At 28.6% G+C, this 24,185-nt stretch overlaps 1 protein-coding gene, 1 long non-coding RNA gene and 1 pseudogene across 6 annotated transcripts; all 3 read left to right on the forward strand.

The window, feature by feature from the left end:
• Positions 1-154: 154 nt before the first annotated feature.
• LOC149889476 (uncharacterized) lies at positions 155-578 on the forward strand. Its single transcript, XR_016452044.1, has 2 exons — positions 155-257; positions 365-578. It is a non-coding gene; the product is annotated as an uncharacterized LOC149889476 (long non-coding RNA).
• A 2,399-nt stretch (positions 579-2,977) lies between these two features.
• LOC145183779 (putative serine incorporator pseudogene) lies at positions 2,978-6,011 on the forward strand (annotated as a pseudogene). The gene has a single exon (XR_016452054.1). The product of XR_016452054.1 is annotated as a putative serine incorporator pseudogene (transcript).
• A 1,885-nt stretch (positions 6,012-7,896) lies between these two features.
• LOC145182856 (DNA topoisomerase 3-alpha-like) lies at positions 7,897-22,369 on the forward strand. Of its 4 annotated transcripts, none has more exons than XM_090084750.1 (35): positions 7,897-8,015; positions 8,150-8,209; positions 8,483-8,556; positions 8,671-8,715; positions 8,889-8,997; positions 9,150-9,201; positions 10,725-10,816; positions 10,929-11,009; positions 11,514-11,554; positions 11,827-11,875; positions 12,586-12,631; positions 12,902-12,956; positions 13,147-13,221; positions 13,449-13,531; positions 13,729-13,826; positions 14,092-14,201; positions 14,863-14,922; positions 15,061-15,186; positions 15,339-15,389; positions 15,663-15,741; positions 16,470-16,583; positions 16,822-16,891; positions 18,224-18,252; positions 18,651-18,709; positions 18,802-18,862; positions 19,135-19,219; positions 19,419-19,592; positions 19,704-19,771; positions 19,974-20,423; positions 20,577-20,654; positions 20,830-20,866; positions 20,941-20,997; positions 21,232-21,377; positions 22,020-22,094; positions 22,272-22,369. In XM_090084750.1, the coding sequence occupies exons 12-35, from the start codon at positions 12,945-12,947 to the stop codon at positions 22,304-22,306; spliced, it is 2,232 nt and encodes a 743-aa protein (XP_089940876.1). In that variant the 5' UTR covers positions 7,897-8,015; positions 8,150-8,209; positions 8,483-8,556; positions 8,671-8,715; positions 8,889-8,997; positions 9,150-9,201; positions 10,725-10,816; positions 10,929-11,009; positions 11,514-11,554; positions 11,827-11,875; positions 12,586-12,631; positions 12,902-12,944; the 3' UTR covers positions 22,307-22,369. The 4 variants fall into 4 exon arrangements, 3 of the variants coding, with proteins under 3 accessions (XP_089940876.1, XP_089940874.1, XP_089940875.1); XR_016451682.1 differs by having other exon boundaries at positions 7,903-8,015; positions 8,671-8,746; positions 20,577-20,755; XM_090084748.1 differs by having other exon boundaries at positions 7,903-8,015; positions 8,671-8,746.
• Positions 22,370-24,185: the final 1,816 nt, after the last annotated feature.

A 24,185-nucleotide genomic window follows, 5' to 3' on the forward strand; every position in this document is an offset into this window, starting at 1 on the left:
CCAGTCTATTTTATTTTATAAGAGTGTTTATTGGAGCGTTACGTATTGGAGTCATTTGGTAAATTAAACAGCGTATATTTTGAAACCAAATATTTTAAATATGTTAGACAATGCTTTAGGCTTTTTCTCTAAAACAAAACAACTTCAAATGCTCAAAAAAAAAAAAGCAGAATTAGAGTCCGATTACATGAAGTAAGGTTGATTTGTGGTTCAGCTCAGGTTTAGACTACAGTTCGAAGTTGGGTTGAAAACTTTCTGTAAGTAATTGTGCTTGATAAAGAGAATAAATTTTGAGGCCTGTCAGAATGAATAAAAATAATAAGCAGTTATTTTATTCATTTTCTTTTGTTGTTTTTTTTAATAGAAAACCAAGAAGCTTTTGGGAAGAAAAAGATTCTTGGCTTTCACATGCTCTGCAAAAAACGAAATAAGCGCTGCTTTAGGCGAGTTAAAAGCATGGAACTGCTTCTATTTTAAAAAATAAAAAATCCTATTGCTGTTTTTAATTGTATTATTCTTCATACTTTTTGTAAAAAAAACATTTTTACTTTTGTAAAAATAAATAATTTTAGCATTACTTTCAATGAAGTAGTGTGTCCCTGGACAACCTGTAAAATAGATTTTGACATCCGTTGCACAGATGCAGAAGATGTTTCGTTTGAATGTGGGTTGATGCACTCAATCGTACCCCCCTTATGTCGTCGTGATTATCGAATGGATTTCATATATTAAATTTTCAAGAGTCAACAATAAAGAGGAAACATCACCCTCATGGCTGCTGTTAACAATATTTAAACTTGAACGTAAATTTCCATCTTATCAAAATACCATTTTGGTTGATGAATGCAAAAACTGCTTTAAGCACGCCGTAAATATTTCGCCATAAGACTTAGAAATCATGCTTTTGCTTTCTTCGTATATTTTGCTTCGAGCTTATCTTTGGAAAAATGTGTAATTATTATGCAATGTATCATGTAAAATACTAAAGAAATATAAAAAGATAATAAAAAACCTGTTCAGGAAATTTTTTTAATCTTCAAACTTTTCACGGAATTTTTGAACATCCTTTACAGAGCGTAAGAAAAGTTCCTAACTCAGCCAGTTTTTTTACAAAGGATTCATTCTCATGCATTATGTAACTACGTAATACAGAAAGTTTAAGACCCGGCCTAGAAACTGATTTTATGAGATGTTGTATTTTTTTAAATTTAATACACGGTATTTAGTATTTTACTGTTATTACTTTATAACTTAAAATTACAGATTTAGAGGAAAAAATTTTATAACTGATTTTTTTTTTGTATTCAGGGAAACCAGGGTTGTGGAGTCGTTAAGCTGCTGTTCCAACTCCGACTCCTTGATTTTATTAAGGACCGACTCTGACTCCCGACTCCCGACTCCGACTTCTTCCTAAGTAACAATATTGTAATAACAAATTTACTGTAGTAAAATGTTAACATTGGCTATTTCATCACTATGATACAAATAATCCAACCACTTAGTGCTTTAAACAATATTTATTAGAAAACAATTTTTGAACAAAAAACTTTTCTTAACTCTTGTTATGCAATAAACTCTTTTATGCAGTTGCTAATAACATTATGAATTTGTCAAAATCATGTTTGAAATATTTTCATTCGGACAGAAAGAAGCTGTTCTTCTTTAAGTTCATATTCTTTAAGAATCTTTTCTATTAAGACCTGGAGAAATTCGCTGGTGTGATTAGCTTTGGTGTCTTTTACTGCCAATATCTTGGTAACTGCTTCATTTTTTTCAAAAAAGAATTAAAGATTGATTGCAAAATAGTTCACTCTGTTAAGAAACACAAAGCGTCCCTTGAGAGATTCATTTAGTTCTTCTTTTTGTTTAACAGCTTCTTCAATCACTAATTTTCTAATACTCTCTCTCTCTCCAGAGAAACAAAATTAATTGAATACTTACAGTCTTTCTGTTTGTGGAGCAGCTCTTTGGTGCTTGGTGGGGTCACGCCCATCTTTCTACTAAGAATATGCAGCATAGTGTCAGACAATTTAAGTCGGGAGTTGGGGCATCATAAAGTTATCTAGTTTAAGGGATGGTAGAGGAGAGCGCAAGGGAGGTGATTTATGATTCTCAGTGATAAGTAGCAAAATGCCCTATGGCTTATCACTGTTTTAAAGGCCTTAAAATAACATGTCAAACTCTTTGTCCTCCAGTTGTTACAAACTACAATTGTGTCTGAATATCCTACAGCTTTGAGAGCATCCTGGGACTTGTAGTTTTGTAACAACTGGAGAGCTAGAGTTTGATACTTGCGCTTTAGACTGACAGAACATAAAATATTTTAATGTATAACATCTATAAAATCCTTATGAAAACTATGAAGCTTTAAAAGATTTTTTTTTAAACTGGAGTCGGAGTCGGTACATTTTTTCCGACTCCGACTCCGACTACGATTCCGACTCCACGACTCCGACTCCACAGCCCTGAGGCAAACAATGAGTAAAAGGTGAAATTTAGGCGTCGGATCGAATTGTTTTAATGTTTGTTTTATTGATGCGAAATTAATGTTTTTAGGTTTATAACAGTATTTTTTCTTTAAACAATATTTTATATAAAATCTTTTTATATAAAGCCTGTTTTATATAAAATCTTTTTAAAATGAAAAGCTATTGTTTATACATAAAAAAAAGACCCGATTTCGGAAAAAAAGGCACCAAAAGTATGTTTAAAGTTAATCACGCTGATTGAAGAAATGCCATATGCATTTCAGCTTCATTTGGTGTTGAAAAATCGTTTGATATTGAAGTATCAGTTATTTATTGCATTTGATTTCCAGCCGCATCCAGATATCATTTCTTAGTGAGAGATATTTCGGTATATTAATATAAGACACGGTTGATTAGCTTTTTTTTTAACTTAAATATACCCAAAAAATGCCAAAACACAAAAAATATTAAAAAAATCCTAGATATTATAAATATATAACTGATAATTCTAAAAAAGTGAGTTGTAAAATTATTAATTATCAATATTTAAGATTAAAATAAAACAAGTTTCGTATAAAACTTTTGTTTAGTTTACATTGGTTACCTTCTCTAAAATTTGAAATACAAACCGCGGTTTGCATAACGCACTTTGTGTATACTCGTTGCAAAATTTCAGTGTTAGGTATTACAGAGTAGGAAAATATTATGTAAAATATCGCAAAACGTTTTTAAAGTATGGGATTTAAATCAATGAAGTAAGGTTAATATGAAAGAAAAGTTACATTTTCAAAACTGTGGTGACTGCAGAATATCATTTACTTTGTTTAAGCTTGAACGATTTGTTTCCGAATTGGTAAATATATGGGAGTTGCACGCTTAAAAGTTTTCCTCGTCGATGTTACATGGGAGCAGTATTACAGACCGCTGGTGCGGCAGAATTAGCAGCAGAACTTACGTGCTGTGCATGTTCTTCAGTGTGTGGTCTTGTCACGCGAGACAGTGCCACTCGAGCAAAATTTCGCTATTGCTCATTTTTATTGTTTGCAACAGTGACGTGTATCATACTGTTAATACCTGGATTGCGATTTAAACTTGATAAAATACCAAGCTTTTGTTCAAAAGTTGTATCTTCAGATACTTGTGATAAATTTGTGGGTTTTTCTGCCGTTTACCGCATACTAACTGCTTTGGCTTTATTTCATTTCGTACTCGCAATTCTTACGATCAAAGTAACTCGAGTAAAAAGTTTCAGAGCGAAATTTAATAACGGTTTATGGTTTTTTAAAATGGGTTTGATTTTTGCTTTAACGATTCTATTATTTTCGATTCCAAAAAAAGCAGGGATTTTCAGAATTTGGATGTACGTTAGTATGACAGCTGGCTTTGTATTCATTATGTTCCAGATCATGCTTATTATTGACTTTGGGCATTCTTGGTCTTTATCATGGGCAGAAAAATTAGAAAGTGGACATGCAAAACTATGGTACGCAGCTATGGCCTTTGTTACATTGTTCATGTTCTCGCTTTCGTGTGGAGCTCTCATCACATTCTATATTTATTTTACTCATGCTCCCGATATTCACAAATGTCAGGCAAACGTTTTTTACATATCGTTTGTAGGAATGCAGTGTTTTCTTGCAGTTCTTGTATCTGTAACGCCCTCCGTACAACAAGAACTTACAGGAGCTGGGCTCCTACAGAGTTCTGTTGTCGTTCTATATACAATGTACTTAACTTGGAACACCTTGTCTTCGGAACCTGACTCTACCTGCAATCCTCTTGGTAGCATCATACTTGAGTATGACTCGTTGACGGGAGTAAGCGGTGAAGCTATTTTTGGGTGCGCAATAACCCTAATTCTATTATTATTTGCGTGCACTGTTAGAGCTAACACTTCGCATTTAGGAAAGTATGGTCTTGCATTGGCTGAAAGTGAAGACTTTGCAATGTCTACTTATAAAGAAGACAAAGCTCGTGCCAATGTTGAAAAAAGACTTGAGTCAGGTGAAAAAGAAGTTTCTTTGGATGAATATGTTGGTTACAACTATTCATTTTTTCATATGGTTATGTCAATCGGTTCTTTATACATATTAATGATACTTACAAACTGGCATTCTCCTGAAGAAAACTCTGATTTACAAAGATTGGTAAAAAATTGGGCCTCAGTCTGGGTCCAAATGGCTTCAAGCTTTGTATGTAGTCTTATATATGTTTGGTTTTTAGTGACCCCATTAGTAAAAAGAGTCTGGGGCCCGACATTTGGTATAATACAAGAGGACGAACAATATGAAGACAAAACACATACTAAGCTAAAATCTTCCCAAAATGGTTTTCAATCATTTAATCATGGTAATGATAACATGGATAAAGGCTACAATTGTGTTGATACACAACCTGAAAAAATGTGTCAGTCGTTAAGTTACACTCCTGATCATCTAGTAAAACATGAAGTTAAACCTCCGAGTAGGAATACTTTTGATTCAAACGTCAGCAATAGAAAAAAACCACGTTTAAAGAAAGTTTTTTCTGAAGAATCAGTTGATTCAGAAGTTTCTATTAAATCAAAAATAACTTTTCAGTCAAAAAAGCTTCCAGATAGTCGAAATGACCAAAGTATTAAAAATGAAGCACATCGACGTCGAAATTCTGGTACTTCTATTCGCGAGGACGGGAAAGCTCTTACGTCTAAACGTAAACTTAGCGATAATTTTAAAGACCATATTGAAAGCGATCGTGAAAGTATTATGAGTTATGCATCTTGCAATACAAGGACAATTCAAGAGAAACTAACAAAAGAACAGTTGTTTAGAATTTCAGAAACTACAAGTAACGAACCTCATTATGTAAAACCAAGAAAAGAGCCTTTTAAATCAAGTGCAGAAAGTTTAAATTATGAAACTGAGAAAAAGCACGACGTTAAATCTTATTTAAAATGTGCAATTCAAAATAAAATAGAAAAGAATATGGAAAATAGTATAGAAGATGAACCGTCGCTTGTGCCGAGCGTATTTAAAACTGTAGAGCAGGACCATGACACGGCTCGAGAAATATTAAAACTCCAATGGAAAATTTTAAGAACGCAAGCCAAAGTAGTTAAAGTCCAGGAGCGAATAATTAAGTTACAAGAAGATTCAAAGTTACAAGAAGATTCAAACAAGAAGACGAGAAATTTTAACACTCTTTCGACTCATCATAGTAAACAAAAGAGAATTATCAATAAAGAACCTGGTTAAATTCTCTGTAATAAATATAGCTTTTTATTACAAAATGTAAATACTTTGTATATAAAAACTAATATTTTTAACTTATTTATAAATTATTGAATGAGAAAAGTTGATCAGGTTTTATGGTCAAGCCGCGAGTAGCCTTGCGGAGTTCTAGACCTAGAGATGAAACGTGTTTTGCTTTGACACAAGACATTTCGATAAGCATCGCTACTTATGTGATTTGTTGTATATATATATATGTATATGTGTAATATATAACACGGAATTTATATTGAGACACCAATGTAAAAGAAAATCCAACGACATTGAAACAAAAGCAATTTTTATTGATTTTCATACAAAAGTACGTCATATTTAACTTTTATTTAATTAACTTTTGTAATCACAATGACCTTTTGGAACACGTTTTGAATGATCAGTTTGAAATCAGTTTCAAAGTTCATATTTGAAATCAGTTTCAAAGTTCATATTTGAAAGTGTATGTGTTGACTTTCTCTCACAAGTATTGGGAGGAAAGGGAATAGAAGAATAGATTTTAAAGTGTTTTGTGAGCGTAGATCTTTGGGTATTCAGCAGTGATTTCGGGTTTCTTGAGTTAAATGAAATTTATTTAACTGACTCAGTAGCGTAACTACCTGTTACGGGTGGATGTTTATTTTTAATCTTAGTAATATATTTTTAAGTAGTATATAATTAAATTCTTCCACAGAAAGATGCTAATAATATTTCATATGAAAAACTTTTTAATAGTAATCCAACAGTAAAATATTAAAATAAAAATGACATTTGATAACATTGTGAATAATTTAAAAGCTACATTTCGTTAAATTAATCGCAATTTTATAATATAACCATTTATAACTTGGGTCTGTAAGATGAAAGATGAAAAGGGGCTGTAAGAATGTACGATGGGACTGTAAGATGTAAGATGTATCCGCAATTTTATAGTATAACTATTTATAACTTGGGTCTGTAAGATGTAAGTTAAATTTAAGTTGAGAATAACTTTCTGAAAAGTCCTATTGGCTGATTACACCACGGAAATAACTCAGTTCTAAAAAATTCTTCTTGACTTCATTGAATATTCTAAGCAAGATTCACGTTTAGTTGATAGAAACGTCTTGTTTAGTGCTCTTCAACCACAGAAATCCAGGGCTCTGCGAAAGTTTTAGTTCCACAGCTCTTTTTATAAAAATTTAAATTTCTATTTTTTTTTTTTTTTTTTTTTTTTTTATGTATCATTAAGAAATTATTTTCTTTAATGTTCGACACATCTGCATTTGTCATGTTAATCTAAATTCATTTACATTACTTTATGCCGATCCTAACAGTTTTTCTTTGACAATTTACGTCTAGATGTTCCAAGTAATTTGTCAACTGTTTTCTATTTAACTTTATCCAATATTTAGACAGGGTTTCAATCTAAATTTTAATTGAGTATGAATCGGCATTATATTGTATTGGGCCCGGGACAAAAGACAAAGGCTTTATAAATTATGCTGTTTATGCTGAAGCCATATATATGCGCCTAAATTGGCTAAAAGACCTCACCTTAAGTTCTGAAACTTATACATAATTTCTTGAATTATCTTAACTAGTGCATATTTTCTTAAATTTAGTAAAACTTTTTTTTAATCGTCTCACATGCTCTTTTATGAATCGTGTAGAGTTCAATCATAACAATCCTACTTAAAGGCGCGAAATAAGAATCCGCGAAATGCCAATCATTTGAAAAATGAAGAGTATATATATAATTTGTTCCATAATTACTTTTATTGTTATTTTCTAATCGAGAAGGTTATAAAAAACATCCAAATGATGATCAGTGCTTAGAAGATTGAATAAACAACTGATTGATAATCTATAAATGAATTTAAAATTATAGTTTATAAAGGACCTAATCTTATAATTCAATTTTATTTTTACAATCAAGTATTCTTATTATCTATTATCATAAGATACATTTAAGATACATACAGTGTATCCTCTAATCCTGAATATTATTTATGATCTGTCTTCATACTAGATGTTCTTAGAATTGATATCTTCATAATTATTAGTAGCTATATGTGTGCATGAGTGTGCAATATATAAACACACACACTTAAATTGCTCTTTTATATATATATATATATATATATATATATATATATATATATATATATATATATATATATATATATATATATATATTAACACTTAGAAATCTTCATTAATGCCACGATATGGTCAAGATGGTATGCATGTACTTAATGTTGCAGAAAAAAATGATGCAGCAAAATGCTTATCTCAAATCATGTCTAATGGAAGATCAAACCGAGTAAAAGAGTTATAAATTACTTTTTACTGTATATTCCTGGTTGTATATATCAGGTTGAATTATACACTGGTGTATACAGTGTATGTAAATTACATGAAGGATTAAATTTCTGTACACTTATCTTTTATTGACAGAGAGAAGGATTTTCAAAGTTTAACAAGATATATGAATTCGACTACAATATATTTAACTGTGTAAGCTTTTTTAAATTTTAGTAATTTTTTATATGTGCCATTATATTCAATATTATTAAATTAACAGCATAATTACATTAATAGTTGGCTAACCAGCCAAGCATAAGTCTGTTTTTTTAGTGTGTGTGTGTGTGTATAATATAGACACAGATATATATATATATATATATATATATATATATATATATATATATATATATATATATATATATATATATATATATGTATATATATATATGTGTATATATATATATATATATATATATATAATAGAATTGCAAGATGATTATGACTTCTGTCTCTGGACATCTACTTGATATGGACTTTGCTGGAGGTTACAATAAATGGTAATTGAACATAAATATATTGCTTTTTCTCTCTGTTTCTTCTCTGAATATAAGTACTTTTCTAGTTAAACAATTTTAAAAAATTCTGAAAATTTTAAAATGTTTCTTTTTTAGGAACCAGTGTGCTCCAGTTGCACTATTTGAAGCTCCAATTACCAGGTTTGTTCCTGAAAACTTCAAACAAATTCAGGTTAGATTTTTTAAAAAAGTCACTTTTTAAAAAAGATTAATAAAAGGTATATTGTGATTTAACATAACACTTCTTACATTGCAACATATGCAAGTTCACAACTACTTTTCAGAATAAGTAGTTTTGAAGTTGTTTTAATTAGAGAACATTGGAGCGTGAAGTGCGTAAATGTCAAATACTCATAATTTGGACTGATGGTGATCGTGAAGGTGAAAATATAGGTTTTGAAATCATTGAAGTATGTAAACAAGGTGATAAGAATTGCATCACTTCAATTTCATTTTTAATGTTCTAAATTTAAAAAAAAAATTTCTCAATAAATTCCTTAGTTTTTTAAATCTTTTTTTTTTTTTACAAGTTTAGATTTATTATGGTGAAAGTTTTTTTATAATATATTTTTTAGCAAAAGCTAATATTGATGTTTATCGGGCCAGATTTTCAGAAATAACTTCTCGGTATGATTTTTTTTCTGTTTAATATATTTGTACTTATTTTTTAATAGATTCAAATCCTGTCATTATTTTTTCGATGAGACTTTTTTACTTCATTTATTAATTTTACTATATAGTCAGTAAAAAAGGTTTTCAGCTACTTTTTTTTTTTTTTTTGCAATTAAAAAAAAAATCCCCCTCCCCCATTTATTTACTAAGTTTTTAATTCTTTAAAAAAAAAATTTTTTTTAACATTTAGTAAACTTAAAGTCTCATTATTATTTTAATCACTATGGTAATGCTCCAATCTGATTTAAAATCCGTACAACATGGCCCCTAAAATCTGAACTGACTTAAATGTCCCTTTTTAATTTTTAATTTATGGTTTCAAAATCTTTGATTCATACGTAAACAAGTAATAATATGAAAAATTAGATAATTTTACAATGAATGTCAAAAATAAGATCATTATTGACCTTCATCTCTTGAGTGTTATGCCCAAGGATATTATAGTAAGGCTTAGGATGGCTAAACTGCATGTAACATTTTAAATTGATTTAAAATATCATATCAGTTTGTTTAGCTATCCCAAGTTTGGCTGCATAGAGAAGAAACCAGCAAGTGGTAAAACCAAGACTGTGAGGACTTTAAGGCTAATTAGAGCAGTCAAAGGCCAAGTTAACCCCAATCCTTCTGCAAATTCTTCTGTAAATCCAGCCTAATTCATGAGGACGATGGCCAAGTTAATAATAATACTAATAAAAAGTCAAGGTCAAACAAGTTAAAAGAAGTAAGATACTTTTGTTCATCTTTAAGAAAGGTCACCCAATAATTCTATTCTAAAATGGAAAATCTTTTACAATTGATTCTGTATCAAATTGCAGGAGTGGTTGCTACATTAGCACCTCAAAGCCAGAAGATATTCCAGAGTCCATTGAGTTCAGGTTCAGAACAAAACATCCTGCTTCTGTGATGATATTTAGAGTTGTGGCCTCAAATGGCCTGAATGCCCTTTGTTTTTATTAATTCAGGGGTCAAAATCAATCCAGATGTGTACATTAAAATCTTTTAAGACCATGTTTGGCCATGGATCACCTCTAGCTTGCCCCCTGATGCCCTCCACAACAATATTGCAGGTTTGAAAGCCTCTGTCATCAAACAGTGAAATGCTATGCCCAGGGATTATGACCTGAAAACAGGATTAGACCCAGAATTGAGGCTGTGATCAAGGGTAATGGTTCACACATTGAGTAACTTATTTGAAATACATAGAAAAATGACATGAAATAAGTTATTACGCTGAAAGTATTCTCTTGTTTACTTGTTTTTACAACCTACCATTTTCAAAAAATTAATGTAGGTTTTAAGGGTGCATACTGTACTCTGTCAACCTTATCTTAATGTTCATTTTTTACCCAGCTTAATATCAAAAATCAAAAATGTTCATTGTAAAATCATTCACATATTCTGCAGAATATAACCTTTTTCTGCAGAATATATCCTTTTCTGAGTGAATTTTAAACCAGACCTTGATTTTTGTTGTTAAGTGCTGTCCATCAAGCTTGTAGAAATCTTGCTGCACCTGATGAAAAAGTGTCAAATGCAGTGGAAGTAAGACGAGAGCTAGATTTAAGAATAGGTATGTAGATAAAAGGTATAAGCCTTTCAATAAAGAAAACTGCAATTTTTTTAATTTGTTATAAAGTAAAAGTTCATGCAGAAATTAAGAATGTTTTTTCACCTATGTTTAGGAGCATCATTCACTAGATTCCAAACATTGAGGCTGCAAAAAAGGTTTCCAACTGTTTTGGCTGATCAACTGATAAGTTATGGTAAGAAATTAAAAAAAAAAAGCCTAGGAACTTTTAAAGTGATGCTACTAGTATTCGTTAAGCATTTCAGTTATGTCAGATAAAACAAATTATACTTTGACCAGCTAAAATATCACAAGTGCAAAAAGAATTCACTCTCTTTCTTACATTTGTACAGAGGTAAATTATGATGTGCATGGAAGGGCAAATACCATTTGTATTTATGTTTCAAAAAAAAAAAAAGAAGACATGCTTATATCCCTAGGTACTTAGTAGAGAATGTAATAATCTGAGTTCTTGCATGAAAAAATACATATTCAATATATAAAAAAGATAATAAGTTAGATCAACAAATATATATTCACTAGTTATCTTTTATCAAAAAAAGATGTGAATATGTATATTATCATGCGAAAAATCATAATGTAAAAAATCATAATGTAAGAAAACATAATGTATATTTATGTATTACTTCATATATTTTGTTTATGTATGATCATATATTATGCATCTTTCTATTTACAGGTTCTTGTCAATTTCCTACTCTTGGTTTTGTTGTGGAAAGAGTAAGAAAAATACTTTTAAGTTTTAACAAGTAGTACAAGTATGATAACTTTAAGAAATAAGAACATCTTGAAGACAACATAAAACAGCACTTTTTATATCTCTTTGCTAAATTTTGTCACAATTTTAAGAAATGCTTTTGTTCTGAAAATATCCATTTTTTTAAGTGTATAATTTGAGAAAATGACCTGAACTTTATTACTTCTTAGTTATTGTAAAATTAAAAATTAAAAAATGAATTAAAACTTTTATTATTTCATTATTTTTTAACCAGTATAAGCAAGTCCAAGAGTTTCTTCCTGAAAAATTTTATAAAATTAAAGGTAAGATGGCATTTTTTGTTTTTCATTCAAATAAAAAGTTTTATGAAATTTAAAAAAAAAAAAAAAAAAAAAAAAAAATTAAAGTAAATAATAGTTTTTTTTTTCTTCACTTGAATAAATAAGTTGCAAAAAGTCTGATTCACAATTTTTTCATAAATATCAAAATTATCATATTCATAAACTTATAAAATTATCATATTCATAAACATCAAAATTATCTAGAGATTCCTGTTTTAAGATGATCTTATAATACCAAAATGATAGTATAATATCAGGATGGTTTTTAAAGCTGTAGTAGACACAATAATTGTAATATCTTCTTGATATTGTATTAAATATCTATTAACTAATAATAATTAGATTCAGATCAAAGGTAATAATTCTTATTTGAATTATTTTTCAAATTCAAACTTCTTATTTCAATTATATTTCAATTGACATTTTGTTTTACTTTGAATACACTTTATTGAAGAACTTTTAAATATTTAAAAAAAAAAAAAAGAAAGCTTAACATTTTAATGATTTTATAGTTTTAATTTAATAACACCGTTAAATATAAATAGTTTTAGTTTAATGAAAGCCTTTAAGTCTTTACCATATTTTGGTTTTTTTTGTTGGGCATAGAGAATGTTATAAGCTCTGATTCAATATGTAGTATGTCTACAATGCATCTGGACAATTATTTTATGTATCATTTTAACTTTATTTAGTTACCCATACAAAAGATGGATATGTAACTAACTTTGTGTGGAAAAGGTATATTTTATAAAATTGTGTATTTTTCTAAGTTGCCTTGTAGTTTATATGTGACTGGATAGTACTTGTGAGAACAAAAGATTCTTTGTACGACATTAATGTGCAATCAAAAAAGTTTGTTGCTGCACAACATAACTCTTCACTCAAAAATTTTCTTCAATTTTAAAAGTTTGTATAGACAATAACATGTTTCAATTAATAAATTTAAGTCAAGAGTCTCTCATTTGTTAAGTGTTTTATAAAAGGTTGGTAACTTTCTATTTAATTTAGAGGTCGTCTTTTCCATGAAAGAGTTTGCTCAATTTTATGTAATATGTGTCAAGAGGTTTTGTTATCTTATTATCCATTTGTTTTTTTATTGCCTTTTTTTTTTTTATCACTGATTTTACTTTACATACCTTTTAAAAAAAAGTAGCTTTGTATTATGTAAAAAATTTTAAGAGAAAAATTTTTAAGTAATAAAAATCCTTAAAAAGTTTGTAAAGAAATTTTATTTTTATTTTTTCTATTTCTAGAATCCCCAAGCTACAGTGACAAACATGATTTCTAAACCAAAAAGTAAATGGCGTCCAGTACCATTAGACACTGTGGTGAGTAGCATGAATGTTACAAAAAAGAAAACGGTTTTTAAAATTTTAAGATTTTTCTCAGAAATCCCTATTTTTGTGGGTTAAAAAAATCTAATTAGAATTTTGTTAAAAAATATTTAATAGGTTTCAAAGTAATAATTCAAGCTTTTAAGTTCCCATATTTACATTAGTTTATATAGCAATTTAAAGCTAAAATATGCTGAGTTATTTGTTGTCTATTCATACAGGAATTTGAAAAATTAGCATCACGTAAGTTAAGAATCAATGCAAAAGAAACTATGAAAATTGCAGAGATGTTATATACTCAAGGGTAAGGATTCTTTTCTTTATTTTAAATTTGAATAGGTTGATTAGGTCATGAATAGGTTGATTTGGTCATGAATAGATTGATTTGGTCAAAATGATCAGAGTTGCTAAGTATTACTATTGAGCATTTTGAAATAAAGATCCACACTAAAGTATGGTACACAATATAAATGCTTGATCTTCACCATGTTTTTGCTTTAGAATAATCAGTTATCCGCGTACAGAAACAAACATTTTCCCTAAAGGTTTAGATTTAACACCTTTAATTGAATGTCAAACTGTTGATCTTCAGTGGGGAGGTAAAGTGAAAGATACTATTCCAACATTAGCTTTGTTATGAAATGAAAAATTCCTTTGATATTTAAAATCTTAAAGTATGAAATGATAAATATACTTGCGTTAATGGGTGCTAAAAATCAATCAAAATGAACTGTACTTTTTTCTCTTTAAAAGTTGATATTAAATATTAAGGTATTTCTTATCTAGTATTTTCTCAAATGGAATTATTTTTAAGGATCAGATTGAAAAAATTACTTTTTATATTCTGTATCTTATTGTTTTTAGATTTTGCATCTAATATTCTTGCTAATGGTGGACCAAATCCAAGACAAGGGAAAAAAACAGACAATGCACATCCCCCCATACACCCTTTAAAATATGTTGATTCTTTGCAAGTAAGTTTTTTTGTTATCTTTTATCTCCATCCATGTTGTACAAGTTTTTACTTTTCTATCTAACAGTCATTTTATTAAACTTTGTTAAATATTGCGTTTACGATGCAGTTCATAAACAAAAGCTGGTTTAGTAATGCGAACTGAATTAGTTAACTTTCTCCCCCTAATTACTGTTCTGTCCATTTGAATATTTAAAGTGTTTCTGTAGTTATTTTAAATAATGATATACACAGGATTTTAGCGTATTACTGGAGTTTTATTCTGCGATATGCAGTTATGTAAAGTATTGTTTTTCTGAATACTTTTTTTACTCAAGAAACTACAGGCACCTTCCCCATTCCACGGCATGTCCATAGCATAATGCTGTTTCTTTTTTCTTTCTTTTTTTTTGTTTTTTTGTTGTTTAACTGAAATAGTGCTGTATAAATGGTCTGTAACTATAGTATATGGTCTCTTACTTTGTGCTGCTCTTCTTTAAACTGTTTCTAAATCTACACATTTTATTTATAAAATAATATTAAGTGAAGTCCTCATCTCATCTTCCATCTTTATCTGCTATATTTAAACAATAAAATTCACAAACAGTTTTATTGAATTTTATGAATAAAAACAAATTTAGGAAATTCAAGATTTAAATCTTTTTTTTTTTTTTTTTTTTTAGGGAAATGAGAAGAAAATTTATGAATTTATTGTGCGGCATTTTCTTGCTTGTGTCTCTAAGGTAAATTATATTACAATTTATTTAAAGCTAAGTTTTATTTGTTTCAATATCTTGAGAGATTTGTCTACATTTGTCTTCTTTACCTCAAGTTTGTAACTTCTGCTCAATGCTTTTAAATCTCTTTTTTAAAAAATCTAGGATGCCCAAGGTCATGAAACAGTGTTTGAGATTAAAATTTCAGATGAATATTTTACTGTTAATGGCCTTGTGATCACTGAAAGAAATTACTTAGATGTCTACCCCTATGACCAATGGAACGCCAAAGTAAGAACTGCATGAATTCCTGAATAAATGGTTTTGTACTTTGTTTAAAAATTAATTTAATTTTTTTGCTATTTTTTCTACTATTTTTTTTTTTTATAAAATTACAAAAATTTTACATTTTTTTACATTTTAAAAGTATTTATTTCATCCAGAACATTCCCAACTATCAAATAGGAGAAGTCTTTTTTCCAGATAGCATTGAGGTGAAATAAATTTTCTATAAATACAACATGCTTGCAAATGTAGCATTTCTTATTAATAGGTTTTATAAGGGATATTGATAATATTTGTAACATATTTTGTAATTGCACTGAACTTTTTAGTATTTATTTATCTTGATATTTCATTTGAGAGAAATGAACTTTCTTAATCATTCCTCAAGAAAAACAAAATCTAAAAAATCTTTTTTGGGTAAATGTCCACCTGAAAGAATGACCATCTGAAACTGATTATTACAATTTGTGTGTTTTTTGAAGTTAATATCAGGTGAGACTTGTCCTCCTCCACTGCTAAGCGAAGCAGATTTGATAGCATTGATGGATAAACATGGAATTGGTAAATAATGATTTTATCAGATAAGTAAATTTTTTTTATTCATTATTTTATTTAGAAATCTAAACCAGATGTAGAGTTTCACTAACTGTAAATCAAATGCTGAGTTTAACCCATATTTACAATCTGATAAGTGATTTCATAATGACTTTAGCCATATATGCAAATCTTTATTACCTTATGATTTACAGTCAAGATAAAACCAACTCACCAACAAAAATAATTTAGCATAGCAATAACAATCATTAAATATCAAGAAGCCTGGAAAGGGTATTTGCAACAGTTAAATATTCCATAACAAATGAAAATCCCATTTTTAGTGCACTTGTGAAGTTGTAAACCAAATGTTGAAATAAGATCAATTATGTTTCATAATAAAGCCAAATCCCATTATAAGTGCACTTGTGAAATTCAATCTTTACTTTAATCAATTGTTAAGTTTCAAAAGCTATAACCTATCAACTTAAAAAGTTCCATTTTACTAATTCACATCAAGAACATCCCATTTGCTTAAAAATGTAATTTATAAATAAAAATGTGATGTAAAAGTTTTGAATTTTGAAAAAAGAAATTTTTTTTTTGTTATAAAATTCATGTAGAACAAAATTAAAAATATTTTGTTATATAAAAAGTTAAATAAAGAAATTATATAAGTTTCTTTCTAAACAACTATTGCTAAAATACTTGTAAAATGATATTTAGTTATTGAGATATTTATTTACTACTTTAAGGTACTGATGCTACACATGCAGAGCATATTGAAACAATCAAAGCTCGAAATTATGTTGGTGTCCAATACGATGGAACTTTCTTGCCTGGTCAACTTGGAATGGCTTTGGTAGAAGGTGGCATTTTTATTCTTTGTTTTTATTGAATGTCATACAATGTTAAAGTTTTAGGCTGTTTAAAATTTAACTATCAACCAGATTTTTTTAATTTTTTTTACTTATCAACCAGATTTTCTAAGTATGCATACAAAATAGTTTTCTTTTTTTTTTTAATCCACAAAGTGTTGCTTTTTTATCACAAGTTTTTTCAGCGGAACATTTTTGTAAATGTGTATTAAGTACTTTACAATTTAAGGTTATGATGCTATGGGCTTTGCAATGTCTAAACCTCACTTGAGAGCAAGTTTGGAAGCAGATTTAGTGTGGTAAGAATGTAAAGTTAACTTAATAAAGTAAATACTGATTTTTTTTTTTCTTTTTGTTTTTAATCACCACTGTTTACACTTTAGCAATTGCCATAACTGACTTGTTTTAAACAGTTCTAGGTTTAGAAAATCATGCAATTTACTCCTGTATCAAAAATCATTATACAAATAAAAAGGAAGTTTTAAAATTCATAACTACATAAGTTTGGAAACATCAGGTTGTTAAAGTTGTTAAAGCAAACAGCAAAAATCTTGAGCTGCGTTTGTGATTTTGTTTAAGTAAAATGAACTTAGTTATAAAATTATTTTACAGATTTTTAATATTTGAAGTTAAAATTAAGATTTTTTTTTTTTTACTTACAATGTTTTACCTTTCAACTTTTAATCAACTTTAAAACTATCTAATAATACATCTCAAGTTACATACATTAGTATATCAGATCTAGGGAACCATTAAATCTATCAAGGTCACTCTGTTCATGAATAATGTGGATAGGTCAAGTTTTATGTGAAAAATCCATGTTTGTACAAAACCATAAATGATGCTTTATGTTAATGATTTAAATTAATGGGTCCTCTGTTCTAAAAATCAGTTCAAAAAAAGTAATATTAAATGCTGTTGAAATTATATTACAATGATAGACAATTCCAAGTTTAAAGTTTTGTAATTAGTTCTTTTTTGCATTCTGTAAATATTTTATTACCCATATTGCATTCTGGGATATGGATATTAATTATATCTTAAAGAGCTACGGAAAATAGTTTACTTAAATGTTTTCAATTTTAGCAATAAAATTTTATTCCACAACAGACCTGATTGTCCTATTATCTATTATTTGCTTAGAATCCAATTTAGGATTTCTAAATATAATTTTGAACACAGTGATGATTCATATATTTTTAAATGTTATCTTCTGAATAAACTTTATAACCAAATAAAAAATAAATTTGTAGCTGTTAAAAATCTCTACCATTTTGTTCTTTTAACATTTTTCCTGTAATCATGACAATTTTCAAAGATATTTTTCCCACTTCTATTTTCTTCAGCCACCATCTGAATATTTCTTTGAAAAGCTTAAATAAATAGATTTTTTTCAGATGTGTATTTTTTTTGTTCTCTTTTTATTTCAACTTTTCTTTGATCTACTTTTAACTATATAAGATTTTGCAATAGTAAAAAAGAAAAAAAGAAAAAAAAGAAAAAAAAAAAAAAAATCAAAAAATTAGTCACTCTAAATTAAAATTCTAATATCTCTACATCATCAAAGCAGAAATTACTACCCAGCCTCTTTGTTATTCAAAAATTTGCACTATAAAATTATTTCTATTTAGCATATGTCAAGGTACTAAAGATGAGAAAGGTCAGTTATGTTATTATAATATTTAATAGTATGTGTATACCTGTGTGTGTGTATGTATGTATGTATGTATGTATGTATGTATGTATGTATGTATGTATGTATGTATGTATGTATGTATGTATGTATGTATGTATGTATGTATGTATGCATGCATGTATGTATTTATGTATGTATGTATGTATGTATGTATGTATGTATGTATGTATGTATGTATGTATGTATGTATGTATGTATGTATGTATGTATGTATGTATGTATGTATGTATGTATGTGTATGTATGTATATGTATATACTTAATATAGTATTTTTTTAAAAATATATAAGTAAATATAGTGTAGATAATATATTATATAGTATATATACTAAATATACTATATCAGAAAAAAAATTTATATAGAGGTGTTGGCCCAGCAGATTCGAAGTTACAAAATTGTTTTTGAGCAGGCAGTTGCTCAAGTATGAATTGATTTTATGATCACAACTTTCATCTCTATGATTATAATTTTAACATTGTTAACTTTTTTGTAAATAGATTTTTTTTTCTTTAGGTACAAAAGTTGGATGATGCATTATCAAAGTACTTTGGGGAAGCCTGTGATGTTGCTGATGGTTTGCTTTAATACTTTTATATTTGTTGTTGGATTTTAGAATTACTCTAATTTTTTATTATCAATTTTGAAACATTTGATTTATTATTTCAAATGTTTTGTATACTATCTTGTATATGAAATATTTTATAATTTATATTCTAAACTACACTTTATACCATTGAAAACTTTTTATTTTTTTAAAGTTTTTATTTATAAAAATGGTCCTTATAAAAAATTAGGATGCTTATTTATAGTTAAATGCTTTTTAAAAACTGATTTTGATTTTTAAAGATCCACCTAGTGAAGTCTCTGATCCTGTTCGGAAATGCCCCAAGTGTGGCAACAATATGGTTTTGAGGAAAACTAAAGAAGGATGGTTAGTTTTTTAAAACTTTTTATCTGAGAAAGCTTAAACCAACTTAGACTCAAATAATAAAAACTCAAGTAGTAAAAACTGAATAATATAAACTAAGATTAAAACTGAATAATAAAGTTTAAAAATGGCTCTAAACCCAATCTTCTATTTTAAAAGTATGCAAATTACTTTAGTCTTTTGTTCATTTTTATTTATTTAGCTTTATGTTGGGATGCATGGGTTATCCTGATTGCCGCAACAGTATTTTTTTCCCAAAGTTTTTGTTGAATGCTGTGCGTTCTAATATTACCTGCTTGCTTTGCAATCCTCATCCTGTATATAAGTTAGAATTTCATTTTAAACGTGGCAGCATGCCTCCAGGAATTGGAGAGCGGTAGGTTAAAAAAAATGTCTGATAACAATTCAGATCATTAGCATGTAATGTCTTTATAAAGACTTTTTTAATTTAAAGAATTGCATATTGAATGATAAAAACATTTATTAGTTATATTGGTTGTGTTGGTGGGTGTGATGAAATGTTACTTGGTGCTCTTGCAGCAAGAGATACAACAGGTTCCCAACTTTTAATTTTTTTATGTTCTTATGACCACCATTTCTTGAAAAACCTATTTTCTAATTCAGTTTAATTTTTACTACTATTCACTTCATTAATATCAATATTATATATATATATATATATATTTATTTATTTATTAGTGCCTGTACCAAAATTATTTATTAGTGCCTGTATTATATGTATATATTTATTTATTAGTGCCTGTACCAAATCATCCTCCTATCAGGAGAGCAGATCTTGGCCATGGTTTATTTAATAACTCTAATGCTATTAAATCAAGAGGAATAAACAAAGATAATGGCAGTCAAAGTCAATTTAAAAATAAGCGCGGTAGCTCCACTAACAAACAGATTAGGACTAATTATAATTCAACAACAGCAAGCACTAATCAACAACCAAATCAGTATGGAACAATAAACAGACCCGGAGCTTCCAATATTAATCAAAGAGAAACAAATAACTTTTCAAATATTGGTAGTAAGAACCTGGGTACTGCAAAGGATTGTGGACAGAGAAATTATAATCTGAGTAATGTAAATAATAACCTACTAAACACTAATAATGATCCAGCTGATGAAAATGCTGTAGTGTGCAATTGTAATGAACCAGCTGTCAAGCTTACTGTGCGTAAAGAAGGACCCAATGAAGGTAACATTTTAATTGTCAAGTACTTAATTAAATTTAACTCCTTTTATGCTGCTCAATTTGGAGTTTTTGTGGCATGAAAGTTGAAATGGAATCTTTTTGTTGATCTGGAAAAAAATTCTACTTACATTTCTTTATATAAAAATTTCTATGTAGGTCGACAATTCTTTAAATGCGGACAAACCAATAGGCAGTGTAATTTTTTTTTATGGTGTGATGAGCAAGGGAACACAAGTGAGCTTTGTGATTATGAATGTCAATGATATTTATCCTGCTTCATGAAGCTTTTTATGGGAATTTCATTAAAAATGTTTGCATCATAAGATAAACTACAAGTAATCTTTTTTACAATAGATTAATCTCCTTTTTTTTTTTTATTGTTTCTAACTATTAAGTCATTCCTATTCAGATGTACAGCATGTAAACAGAACTGCATCCAATTTAAGGTATGTCTGTTTTTTTACGTGTTTTTGTTTGTACTTCAATGAAGAAAAAGTTTTTAAAAACTGCTTTTCTTTAGTGTAAATAACAAAATACAAAATGGGGTAAAATGCAATTGTTCCCTACCTGCTGTGCTGTAAGTGTTTTTTTTTGGTTTGCATTCACATTAAATATGGATATGGTAATATATTAGTCTGAGTTTATTTTATTGAAATGATTTACTCATTTTTAAAATTAAGTAATGTTAAGTTGATGTTGCTTAAAGTAAGGTTTAAAAGATTACTTGAAATGCCCTCCTTGTTTTTACTTGCCTTTTATTTGAAACAGGAATATTTATGACGAAGAAACTTACTTTCATTTTAAATTATAGGCGCACTGTTCAAAAAGATGGTCCCAATAAGGGTCGTCAATTTTATTGTTGTTCAAAATCACGTGGTGATCAGTGTGGGTTTTTTCAATGGTCAGATCAATCACAGGAAACAAACGAAAGTGGAAATAGTGGTTCCACTAATACGAGTAAGCTTTGTTGTTTTTTTTAAATGAACAAATACTCTCTTTTTTACGACTTTTTTTATGTGATGTCCATTTCTGTGTTTATAGACTAAAATAAACAAAGAATACAAGTTCTTACTTTTACAAATCAAACAAAAAGTTTTGACAATATATATATATATATATATATATATATATATATATATATATATATATATATATATATATATATATATATATATATATATATATATATATATATATATATATATATATATATATATATATATATATATATATATATATATATATATATATATATATATAAGGAATTCAACCAAAGTAGTTTCAATCAGTAAGCAAATTTGTTCCACTTGTAATTTAGCGCATAAATGGTACTTGAGGTGATTCACCTTGTTTTATTTTCGATTTAACACCATTTTTTAATGGCTACTTGGTTCTTTTTAAAGTTTTATAATTTACGCTTGTCAATTATCATACTTTTTTCAATTGTAAAAAGTGCAATTAGATTTTTTAAATCATTTTACCGCATTTTTTATAACTTTCATATAATGCTTTTCTTTTTTAAATTAGGATTAAATTATTTCTTAACTAAAAGATACCCTAAAACTATTTAAAGTTGTTGTGGTTTCCCTTCTTATTTAGATACTAGAAAAGCACCTCCAGGTGCATTTCAAAGACAATCCAAAAAACGAAAATGTGGAGGGTGTGGCCAGGAAGGTTAGTAATCTGTTTGTCTGAAATGTAATTTAAGTGTAACTTAAAACTGAAATGTAACTTTAATTTGTAATCATCTTAAATGTTTGCCTTATTGAAGATTCTATAGCGCCTCATTGGCTTGTTGCTTTGTTGGGAAAATACTTCATGAACGATTCCATTGATTTCGATTTATTTTAGGTCATACGAAAAGATCGTGTCCCTTCGCCAAATAAAGTGATATTTTTGACCGTTTGTATATATTGCATTTATGGTATAAAGTAACTCGTTTTAAGAAACTTGTTTTTTGTTGTGTTTATTCTGAATAGTTTTCGCAATTTAACCTACAACAGCAACAAAAACGAAAATAATTTTAATTCTAACAAAACCTTTAACAAAATTTAAAAAATCTGTTACCGAGTGATTTTAGCGAAGAAATGCTGTTACTAATGATAGTACTTTGTTTATGCTCTTTGTCAGATATTTGAGTTCAAAGTCTAAATCTCAACCTTGTTTAACAAGAATGGAGTCTTGAACTTAGAAAAACTAAAAAAAAAAGTGCTTAAGTTCTTCCTTTAATGTAAATAAACCAAATAGCAACTCGTCCAATCTTTTAAAAGAAAATCTGAAAGCAATGTGCAGTCTGTTATTGTTTTAATCGAAGTTATATTTTTGTAAATGGTGATTTATTGTTTTGTTTTGGCAAAAGATTAAGCTAAAAAATTTGTAGTGCACTTTAATAAAATGTAAAAATGGCTTGTTTAATTTTAATATTACTAGCAATACATTTTTCTGCTCCTTGCTCTTTAAACTGTAGGAAATTATAAAATTTCCTGGGGTAGGGAGAGAGGGAGTTGCTTTTTTAGTTGCGCAATCTTTACTACATTGCTTTAATAACACGTTTATTTGCCACAAAACAGTTCAAGAGTTCGTTTCTTATAAATAGAAGATAAATTTAAGTTCTAGAAACTGTTCTAAAGAAAAGTTTTTTAGCTTTAGAATTTGATTAAATTCTACCACTTGCATTTTTTAAGCATATGTATGAATTTTTGCAGCTTAAAATTGGGCGAATCCAATCATATACTTGCTCAGCATTGTTAATACTTCTATGATGATTTGTCCAGTTAAGTTAACCGACCAATCAGATTGCAGAAAAAAATTAAGTCTAACAAACCTTGTTTTATACCTGTCACAGAATCCTTTAATAACAAGTCATGAGTGACAACACTACATATTCAAGATTACTCTCTTTAACATTGATTTCCATTTATATCTTTTTTAGTTAAGTAAAGTGATTTTAGTAAAACGCTAAATGAATTTGTGAGATATGGTTGATGTGTGCAAAATTGTTTAACATCTAAAGACAAGTTTTCGCAGAAAAGTCCGTATTTAATGTGCTAATGCAGCCCACTCTATGGGCGTCGGCAAACTACTTATGAGACTTCTTAATAAATACTAAATAAATAATGCTTTTTTTTGTAAATAAATGATGATTTTTGTGGCTCAATTAGACAAGAGGTTCCCAAATGGGTCTTTATGTCATCAAACTGCCCCATTTCTTGAACCCCAATGTCAAAGGGTTCTGGTTTCCTGAATCAAAGGAACAACACAAGAGGGATCTCATAGAAAAACTAGTTGAGACATAAATCAATACTCATTTTCTGGCGGAAACAAAGCAGGGGCCCTGCTCTCTTGGATTATCTGTTGGATTCAGAGGATGACCCAAGCAAGATGCATGGGAATATCTTGGGGGGAGATGGAGATAGAGAACTACCTCAAAACAAAGTATCCCCCAAAAGGTACAAATACCTTGAAGTGGTGGTGGTGGTGTGGTGGTGGTGGTGGGGCTGAGGGTGAGGGGGTGAGCACAGCTTTCCTCTCTTGAACCAACCAGCAAGCTCAATTCAAAAGTTATCAAAGTTATCTTCACCAATTTTAACATTCTCCTCTTCTATAACAGGCTCAACCTGCGTCATATAATTGGAAGATTCTCCTAAAATAAATATATTTGATCAAAACGTTTTTTACAAAAGTTTAGATAAAAAAAGGCAGCCAGATACTTTTCTGACAGTCTGTAATTGGGATGAGATAAAAGTAACAATATACTATAATTAC

The sequence above is a fragment of the Hydra viridissima genome, unplaced genomic scaffold (assembly GCF_058129835.1).
Source record: "Hydra viridissima isolate aposymbiotic clone 2 unplaced genomic scaffold, HvirCarnegie_v1 scaffold_4, whole genome shotgun sequence".
Classification (NCBI taxonomy): domain Eukaryota; kingdom Metazoa; phylum Cnidaria; class Hydrozoa; order Anthoathecata; family Hydridae; genus Hydra; species Hydra viridissima.